The 10,880-nt window shown below is 43.5% G+C and overlaps 1 protein-coding gene across 1 annotated transcript in view; it reads left to right on the forward strand.

Annotated features, from left to right (window-relative positions):
• LOC109843909 (protein RRP6-like 2) overlaps nucleotides 9,405-10,880 on the forward strand; it is a 15,363-nt gene continuing 13,887 nt past the window's right edge. Inside the window, exon 1 of the mRNA XM_020412883.1 lies at nucleotides 9,405-10,159. Within this exon, the coding sequence (XP_020268472.1) occupies nucleotides 9,488-10,159 (672 nt within the window). The 5' untranslated portion in view covers nucleotides 9,405-9,487. The remainder of the gene's footprint in view (nucleotides 10,160-10,880) is intronic.

The raw sequence follows: 10,880 nt of genomic DNA on the forward strand, positions 1-10,880 counted from the left end.
CTGATGATCCCCGTCTAAGAACTATAGGAAGTGCCAATTGACCTAGATGGGTTGAGAAAGGTCAAGATTGCATTGATCCTTGTTGAACCCCAACGAGGAGTTGTGATCACATTCCTACATGAGAATGTGGATGTATTTGCTTGGGGCCCGAAGACATGCAGGGAATTTCCCCCGAAGTGGCGAGCCATGATCTCTCAGTCGATCAACGTACCAAGTAGGTTCCATAGAAAAAAGGCATCTCGGACCTGAGGGATAAAAGGCGGTCGCTGATGAAGACGACCAACTACTCAAATTCTGCTTCATCAGAGAAGTGCAGTACTCGAAGTGGCCATCCAACATGGTTTTTGTGAAGAAGTCCCCTGGCAAATGGAGGATGTACATAGACTTTACAAATTTGAACAAAACTTGCCTAAAGAACAGCTACCCCCTCCTAAGGATCGATCGACTCATAAACGAGAGCACGGGCCACAAACTGCTCAGCTTTATGGATGCCTTCTTCGGCTACAACTATATCCTCATAGCAGAACATGATTAAGAGAAGACCTTATTCATTTTGGACCAGGGAAACTATTGCTACAAGGTGATGCCTTTTGGTCTTAAGAATGTAGGTGTCACCTACCAGAGGTTGGTCAATAAGATTTTCAAATACCAGACCAGCCATAATGTGGAAGCCCACGTAAACAGCACCCTTGTGAAGTCAAAGCATGCATCATCTCATGTGTCGGATCCTTAAGAGACATTCTCTGTCCTCCGACACTATCGCATAAAGCTCAACCCAACCAAATGTGCTTTTGGAGTGTAATTAGGCAAATTCCTCAGATTCATGATTACTCAGTGAGGCATTAAAATCAATATTGATGAGATATCTGCCATAGACCACTTACTTGAACCCCGCATACTGAATGATGTTCAAAGGCTGAATAGCAATATTGCGGCATTAGGCCGTTTCCTTTCAAAATCTGCTAAGAGAAGCTTTCCATTCTTCAAAACTTTAAGAGGGAGCAAGGAGCTCAAGGAAAGTATATGTTGGATGGCCGAGTGCAGTGAGGTCTTTAGGGACCTCAAAAGATATTTGAGCACTAAGCCATTGTTGAGCCGACCCAGAGAGGGGGAGACCCTATATCTCTACTTGTCCATCTCCCTAGAAGCTATTAGCTTTGTATTAATCCAAGAGGAGGATAATACATAGAAGTCGATAGACTATGTTAGCCAGATCTTGAAGGTGGCTAAACTCAACTACACCCTAATTGAGAAAGCATCCTTCATTCTCATTAGTACAGCAAGGAGGCTTCGCTCCTATTTTTAGGCGCATACCATAGTGGTGCGGATGAACTTACCTTTAAAGAAAGCACTTAGCAGTCCAACCACTTTAGGGAGAATGATCAATTAATTAATCGAGCTTAGTGAATATGACATGCAATTTGAGTCCAAGATGACCACAAAGGCCTAAGCCTTAGCTAACTTCTTGATAGAGTCAACCGCACCAACGATGAGCCATCTCCGCTCATACCAGTCCCCCTACCAGAGCCTTCGGCATCCAATTCAGCCAAGAGGCCTACTTCTCAGAGGAACCATGTCCTCAAATATGACTTATGTAAGTTCACCTCATGGTGGTTGCTAAAGGTGGAAAGATCCTTTGGAGCAGAGGGTAGTGGAGCAGGAGTGGTCCTGCGCAATTCTGACAGGTCGACGCACGAGCAGTCCATCACTTTTGGTTTCTCTGCCTCAAACAATGAGGTCGAGTATCAAGCCCTCTTAGTAGGCCTTTGAGCCGCCTTAGCAATCAAGGCCGAGCTCATCTACATCCTGGCTGACTCCCAACTTGTGGTCCACCAAGTGAGAGTAGATTATGCGGCCAAAGATTTGAGGATGATTTTGTACCTGAAGGCAGACAAAGAGCTTTTGAACAGCTTCAAAAACATCAAGATCACCTAAGTCTCCCTACCCTCAATGCTCGGGTGGACTTCTTATCTAAGCTCGGGCCGTCTAGCTTAGAAAATAATTCAGGATCTGTGCACACGGACACCCTCCAATGCCCTAGCATTGTGGAGACTTCAACACGGTCATTAGATTGAGGCTTCTGCAGAAACCTATTGAATTAATCCACTCATCCAGTACCTAACTGGGAGGACCCTACCAGAGAATACTATTGAAGTGAGGAGTTTATAGAGGAATGCTCGAAAATATCTCATGCTCGATAACCAGCTTTATCGAATGTTGTACTCCAGCAGTAGTGTGCAACCCTATCTCTGATGTCTCCGGCTGGTAGAGATCGGTTATGTAATGAGAGAGATCCATGGAGGAACTCGCAGGAATCACCCAGGAGCTAGAACTCTTGCTCAGAAAGTGATCCGCCAAGGATACTATTGGCCTACCATCTTAGCCGAGTCCAAAAGACTCATCTCCCAATGTAGGAAGTGCCAATTCTTTTCAAACTTTCCACAAGCTTCAGTCATTGAACTCACCCCCATATGAGCCTGATTCCATTTGCTCAATGAGGATTAGACTTGGTGGGGCCTCTCCTAATAGCCTCTGGGCAACGAAAATTCTAGATTATTGCCATTGATTACTTCACCAAGCGGATCGAAGCCGAACCATTGGCCAAAATTAGCGAGAGCAATATCACTAATTTTGCATGGAGATCCATTGTCTGTAGATTAGGTGTTACAACATCTTTCATCACCGACTATAATACTCAATTCGATAGTGGAGGTTTCTAAAGGTTTTGTGAGGAATGGAAAATATGGCTCAAGTGCACCTCGGTAGCATAGCCTAAATGTAACAGACTTATAGAGACCGCTAATAAATGTATTCTCTAGGCTTTGAAGTAGAAGGTTGACAAGGCGGTTGGGAATTTGGTCAAAGAGCTTCCCGGAATCCTGTGGTCTTACGGTACCACTCATAAGAGCTCCACAGGAGAAAACCCTTCAAGCTAGATTATAGAGCCGAGGCAGTCCTCCCAGTAGAAGTCGGCATGTTAACAATCAGACTGTGACATTTCGATGAAGACTTGAATTCCATAGGGCTTCAAATCGAACTCGACCTCATTGATGAAGTTCGAGAAGAATCTCTCCGATCTCAAGTCACCAGTCAATAACGTATTGCCCGACACTACAATAGCAATGTCTGGTTCTGGAGATTCAATGTTGGCAATGTTATTCTTCAAAGAGCCATTTTTGACAGAGTCACCAAGCATGACAAGTTGGCCGCCAATTGGGAAGGTCCTTACACAGTCATCGAGGAAGTGCATCCCGGCACTCATCAACTAAGAAGCTCCGATAGAAGGATCTTGCAACACTCTTGGAACATAGAGCATCTAAAAAAATGCTTTCAATAATTCTAATTGTAAAACTCACATGTGATATAAAATCTTTTGGGTTTTTGACAATTCTACTACATTGTGCTTTTGTAGTACTAAAATCTTCATGGACACATGAAGTTTAGTCATCTCTAAAGCGGCTGACTCAAACTCTATGACTTTGGTACCCCTTCAGGATAAAGCCAAAGCACGTACCTAAAGACCTTGGTGTCATTATGAGCAAAACTAAGGCACAAAGCCGATTTGTTTACAAATGATTGACTCTAACTCTAAGACCTTGGTACTCCTTCGGGATAAAGCCAAGGGACGTATCTAAAGACCTTGGTGTTATTGTGAGTAAAACTAAGGCACAAAGTCGAGTCATCTCTAAAGCGGCCGACTCCAACTCTAAGGCATTGGTACCCCTTTAAGATAAAGCCAAGGCATGTACCTAAAGACATTGTTGTCATTAGGAGTAAAATTAAGGCAAGAAGATGAGCCATCTCTAAAGCGACCGACTCCAACTCTAAGACCTTGGTACCCCTTCGGGATAAAGCCAAGACATGTATCTAAATACCTTGGTGGCCATTTGGGATAAAACTAAAGCATGTCGTTAACTCGATCGGCTCCAACATATAAGACCTTGGTATCGTTTCGAGAAAACCCAAGGCATGAAGCCGACTTGTCTTAATCACAAATCTTAATACAAGGTAATTTATAGATGAATATAACAAATAAGAAAGGGGCACAAATAGAATAGGCAAAAGTAATATTTATTCATGTATCAAAATATATACAACAGTATCTACATTAGAAGAATGCCAAAAAAAGATACATAGAACTCTCAGGAGGCTCAACTTGGATTGAGAGTTGGGCTAGGGAGTGAGGCATTAGATTCAGGAGCTGGAGATGGCCGAGGAGAGGTAGAAGTAATAGGAACTGATGGAGGAGTCAACTAGGGGACGGACCCGACCTCTTTATGGTCACCCCCATGCTGGCTAACCTAGCTATCTCAAGCGGAGCCTTCTCCCGACTCCTCACCTCCCTCATTGCTCTCATCTACATCCAATACTATCCCACCCTCCTTCATCTCTATCTCCTTGAGGACATCAAGGCAATTGGTGACTTGAAAGAGTGAATAGAAATGGTCCGGGTGGGGTCCAGCCTCATGAGGGATCTATGCCAGGAGATAATTGAAGCCAGTTTAGCATGCCAGAGCGACATCTACCTTACCTAGAGGGCTGTAGTGGTATTTTTCCACAACTTCCACCTGATAGGCCTCGGATTCCAGATAGCTGAGGCAACCCTGTAAAGCCTGCATTTCAGTAAGAGATGATTCCTATTGAATCTCACCCTACAATGCCACTTGAGCCTCCTTCTTCTTCAGCTTCTCATGGGCATCCACCTACTCCTTTAGCTGGTGCTGGAGGCTCTCGACACTTTGGCGAGCTAGCCGAGCCCGCTCAAAAGCAATCTGACCTCCCGCCTTTTGACCATGAGCTCATCTTCCAAGTATTTAACTTAGTCGTCCCTCTCATGCATCTCGTGCTGGAGATGACCGATGTCTTCCTTGAGCTTATCAATAGTACCCGACTTTTTGCTTCTATGCGCCTTGAGCTCCTCAAGCATCTTTTCCCCAGTGTCCAACTCTCAGCACCATTTGCTATCGCTCCACTTCCAAGCAGCCAGCTCAACCTCCATTGCAGAGACTTTATTCTCGGCCTCTTCCCGAGCAGCCCTCTCAGCCTCCAACACCTCTTGGAATTTAATGTGGATGTCTTGCGCGTGCATGAGTTGAGAGAACAACTCTTGCTCGACTAGAGCCCCTCACATTAAATAGCCCTTGAGGGATTGGCCGAGGTCGACATTGGGCATTCCCAAGAGGATTTTGTCATCCTGAGGGAGGTAGAACTGATCCAGAGCCTGAGAGTGGGTGATTTGAGACTTGAAGACCAAGCTCCCCTCGTCAAGACGTCACTTGGGAGTAAATCTGTACTTCTCAGATGGCTCCCTGTCATGCTGGGAGTCATCCCTGGATGACCCCATCATCATCATCTTTAACTCTCTCCACACATTAGGGTCGAGCTCATCGATACGATGGTGGAAAGTCCATTGAAGGCCACCTTTGGAGCTGGAGATGCCTTGGCGATTGTCGACTCCTCTGTGGGCACATGAGGTTGGATTGCCTCCTTGGCTGCTGTTGATTCCTCAATAGGCTCCTTGCACTGTCTATGGGCCGACTTAGTCGGAGGAGGATAGACTGTTTCCTCCTCAACTTGGACATTAGCCTCAGTAGACTCAACAACCCCCTGCTCTCCCCCTTTAACTGGAGCGGGGGACTCCTCATTAAGGACTAAGACAACCTCGGACGACTCGATGTGAGGGATTCTTAGAGCAGAAGGAGGATGTTGGCTGACTTCCTAGACCGAGATAGAAGCAACTGCCTCTGCTACTTCTCCCACACTAGCTTGAGTTGGCTCGGTAGTCCCAGAAGGTCCTCGTCTACTCACCTTACACAGCATTCTCCTCTTCTTCTCAGACCTCTCGGCCTGAGCAGTAGCACTCAGCCCCCTAACCGAGCAATCTCATTAGCATTTGTTGCTAATTCCTTAGCCTCTGTAGGGGCCAATTTAGAGCTTAGGTGCTTCTGGGGTCTAATTGATGACCCCGACTTCTTCTCGTCTAAATCCTTTAGTAGAAGAGTCACGATCACTGCTTGGATATTATCCTCGTCAGTTGGCGGGATACTAATCGGCTGTTTGCAGAACGACTAGCTCCAACAAGTTCTTGCTCCTTTGAGACCCAGCATAGGCTTGAACTCTCTAAAGCACCTATCTCTCCTCAGCTGTGAGCAGACCCAGCTTCAACGCATATTTTTGAATCTTGGGCCAGGCCGAGCAAGACAAGATAGGGTCGGTCCCGTAAACCCATATGAATTTTTCCTTCCAGTCCTTGTTCGAGCCCGGAGTGTTCGACACGACTTTGAAGCCGCATAAGTTCTAGAAGTAATAGTGTCGCTCCTTCTTCCCTGTCTTGACCCTAAGGAGGTGACCGAGTGTAGCAGAGTTGAATCGACTTCGACCTAGTAGCAGATGATCAAATGTGGCGACAGAATTTGGCTTGATTTGCAATGGAGACACCCCCAGAGTCTGGAAGACGCGGTGGAGGAAGGGATAGAGCCGCAGTTGGAGTCCGTACTCTAGGTGCTTCAAATAGATGTAAGACATCCTGCGCGCTATGTGATCATACATAGTCTGGCTCATCTCTCGACATTGGCAAAGTGAGAGCTCGAGGAAGTTCGTAGCGGTTTATAGTAGGCCTTGAATGCCATAGCATAGAGCTTCGAGCGGAATGCCTGAGGAGATTAACCTTATCTCGTTATGACTGGTGATGGACGCAGCAGAAAGCATCGAAGTTTTCGAATGTTGATCGAAAATCACCTAAAGTAGGGAGCTAGGGTTTAGAATTCAGAGCTCACAGAGTTTGTAAAGAGAGCCTCTCCGCAAACAAGATTATTATATATTTATATATATATTTATATTATATATATATATATATTTATATTATATATATATATATATATATATATATATATATATATATATATATATATATATATATATATATATATATATATATAGGTCTAAATGGACAGTGTGTTCAAGATCGGAATGGTCGACTCAGTCGAAGATAGATGGTTGAGATTGACCTCAGAAGTTAAACAAACCACGCAAAAACCGAAGCGCTGTCCTTCGGTTGACAAGCCACACAGCTTGAGAAACAAGGCAACAATGGTGCATGATCTCCCGTGACGTCAGCAGATCATATCAATAGCGACCCATCACTTTCTTCTTAAGTGCATCTCGGATATCGCCAATCGATGATTGTTCAAATTTCAATCAAACTCGGCTAGCCGAGTTTGAATGAAAGAGGCCACTGTTATAGTATGCAAAGTAGTTTAAGGTTTGGTCCTATTTGGAGACGACACATGTCCCACCTCATAACAAATCAACTACATTCACAGAGGCACGACTCGGGTAGTTCCTGCAGTCGACCCAACATGCTAATAACTTGCGAAGCTGACTGGTACTTGTCGACCTACCCACAGGATCGAGACGAAAAACATCTCACTCGACCTACCACTCTAATTGAATCCACTCCCTATTGCCATTCGGCCATTCCAGTCCGACAACTTGCGAGACCGACTAAAAAGGAGGTGATTGCAAGCCTTCAACGAGACAAGTCGGGTGGCGGTCCCCCCCCCCCCCGCCGACAGTCGATTGTCATCACCTTAAATGCGTGGTTAGAGTCATCATTGCTCTAGCCCCAATAGTCTTTATAACTCATTGGACCTCGTCAGCACTATGCGCCTCCTGTCAGCCTCACATTAAACGCCTGGGTGACTTGACCCCTTCAGCAGCCGTCACCTGTAAAGTAGATGATGACTAGGTCACCGGAATAATGCGGCCAAAGTTACCTATCTGCCCTTCTAACCTACTATAAAAGGTAACTGTCTAGGGGAAGGGAAAGGGCTCCTAAGCAATTCTAAACAACTTTGGGAAGGGGCTCCTAAGCAATTTTGAACATATTTCTTTACTTTATCTCTTACTTCTCCACTTAAGCTAAAATACTGACTTGATCGTTGGAGGAACCACCAGAGATTCCAACTTCGGCCTCTCACGAGCTCTTCATGTGCAGGATAGAACATTTGGCATAGGAACCAGCCATTTGAGGAAGCTTGAAGACCCTAACACCCACGTAATCTACAGATAAACTCCATGTTCGATAACTTACATCAACAAGTTTAGTTAACATGAAACTCAATCTACGTACATGAACATCAGTTTACTTAACAATTAACTTTTTACTTCTTTTTGTAGAAATTCTTCAAAAAATTTAAACTCCAATCACTCACTTACACGTATTAGACATTCTTCCAATTAACTGTAAATTACATCAATAGAACATTTTTAGTTTTTCATATTACAATGAAGTTAGCATATACTTTTATAAATTAACAAGTAACATTTACTTCTTTCTAGGCTTGGAAACATCCTGTACTGATCTTCTTTTATTGCCTATTCCTAGTAGTTCACTATTTGCATGTCCAAAAGGGCCTTCGATGCTTCCTCCGTGCTTCCATTCCCAGAGGATCGACAAGATTCACCGTTGCTAGAAGAGACAGGGCCGTCATCACTCGAAGAGGTAGTGTGATCATCACCAACTTCACCGCTTCGCTTATGAATTGCGACAGGTGACACAGATTTTGCTTCATTTTTATGTTTAGACCGTCTTTCATGGCCGCCACCGTCTTGCCCTTGCCATTCACGGTGATGGACGACTTCGAAATCGTGATCAAATACTTCCTTAGATGCTATTTTCACCTAAGTTGAAATTCGAGAGGGAGATTTGTAATTTGGGATTTTTTGGTTCCTATTAACAGTTGAAGAGAGAGGGAGATAGTACTTGAAATGTGGGGAGGGGCGTGGTTACCAATTTCGGGAGTGTCATGTCATGAGGGTATGGAAGTAATTTTAAGTGAGCTTTTTCTCTAATTGCTTACTTAGCAGTCTATTTGGAGCATTGACACAAATACTGTTAGTATTTGGGGCTGAAACACAAGACTCAAAATACAGAGGGGCTGTTCACATGAGCTAATTTAAATTAGGGCATTGACACAAAATTTCCTTGTAAGAATAAGGGGAAAAAAATCTTCGACTTAAGTTATTTACTTTTGAAGAAGTAGCAACAGTTCAAAGAAAAAAAATTCAATAAAATTTAATTTTTTAATAAAAGTAATATTAATTTTAAAAAGCACAACCATAAAAATAAAAAAAGAAATTCATAAAGAACAAAAAAAATATAGAGCAAAAATAAAAGAAACTCCATCAAATCAACCCATGCCAGCACAGGGCGTAACGCTGGTACCTCATTAAACAAAATTAATTACATTCTAAGATCCCATGAACGAGCTCATTGCCCTTCTCTGAGAGATTGAACCTGAGCCGGTTTCCATTTTCGGATCCTGAAACCCGACCCGAACCCGACCCGAGAGGAAAAGACAATAAAAACCCCAACACTAAAAAAACCGCAGCTAACCCCCCAATTCCCACTTCTTTTTAATGGCGGATTCAAAACCCTAACCCTAAAAAGGTAACGAAAAACCCCCAGAACCCTAACATCTCCCCGATGGAGGAAGATGATCCCTCCTCAACCTTAGCCCACAAAGCCCAGCACCTCCAAACCCTAATCTCCCCTCTCTCATCATCAACCTCGAAGCTCTCGGGCAAGTCGAGGACCATACCGTCCAACAAAGATTTTCATTTCTATAACAGTTTTCGCGAATTCAAGCTCCCCAATAGAGAAATCTCAGCAAAGGTTCAATCTTCTCTTGATTCTCTGTCCTCTTCTTCGAATCTATTCGGCGAGAAAAAGCAGCCGCCGTTACCCGACGATCTCGACGATTCCTACGACTGGCTGGTGAATCTCAACGATGATTTTATTGAGAAGTTTAATATTTCTCTTGACGAATTTAAGCGGCAGAGGGAGAAGGAAGAGGGAAAGGTGGGTAACTTAGGGCTGGAAGAAGGTGGGTTTCAGTTGGTTAATAGAAATAAGAAGAAAAAGGGGAATTTGATGGATGAATTTGGGAAACATGAGAGCTTGGGATCTTCGTCTGGGATTAAGGTTGGTTTGAAGGACAGAAAGGCAGTGGGTGGGAAATCGAAGGTGCCATTTCATATACCAACGATTAGGCGGCCGCAGGATGAGTTCAATATATTGGTGAACAATGTCAATAAGCCCTTTGAGCATGTTTGGTTGGAGAGAAGCGAGGACGGGAACCGCGTTATTCATCCATTGGTTTGTCTTCTTTCTTCATTTTGATGTTTATAGAAAGATCAAATCATGTGCGGTTTGGTGCTTGTTTATATTCTTTTCATTCTGTCTGTTAAATGTGGCATGTATAAATATGAATGATTTCTTTTTAGAAGTTTATATTTATTGTTCTGATGTTCCAAAGCAATGCAAGTTAGTAGGAATATTATTCTTGTGACAATTTGATGAGTCTGCAGTGGGACTTAAATTGGTTTCTTGCATGTAGTCTCTATTCCTTTGGCTTTCACTCCTAGTGATGCCTTTTTAATTGCTTGACTAGCTTCACAATCGTTTCTACTATTGATACTGTGAAACTATGGTTTGCTCCTTTTAGTTCATCAGTTCATGCAATATTTGATATCAGATTACGGGATTAAAGGTTTTACCGTTTTAGAGAATTCTTTAACGGGGGTTTCTTGTGCTAAATAATATGTCCACATACTTTAATCTGTTCAAGTGTTCGCGGTTTTTTATGGGCTTAAACTAGTGCTGGTGTGTTTCAACGTTGATCGATTGGAAGCATTAGAATAAAATATGGGTCTAGTCTGAAAATTGGAGTGAAGTGAAGGGAAACAAATGAATTTATGGAATATTGTAAAGCAAAATCCATTATGCATCCTCTAGGCCAATGCATTATCATATTATACGGCACGTAATAAAATTATGAGGTAGCACACAGAGAGAGGGAGAGGGTGGGGGGGGGGGG

Source organism: Asparagus officinalis, chromosome 5, assembly GCF_001876935.1.
Source record: "Asparagus officinalis chromosome 5, Aspof.V1, whole genome shotgun sequence".
Taxonomy (NCBI): domain Eukaryota; kingdom Viridiplantae; phylum Streptophyta; class Magnoliopsida; order Asparagales; family Asparagaceae; genus Asparagus; species Asparagus officinalis.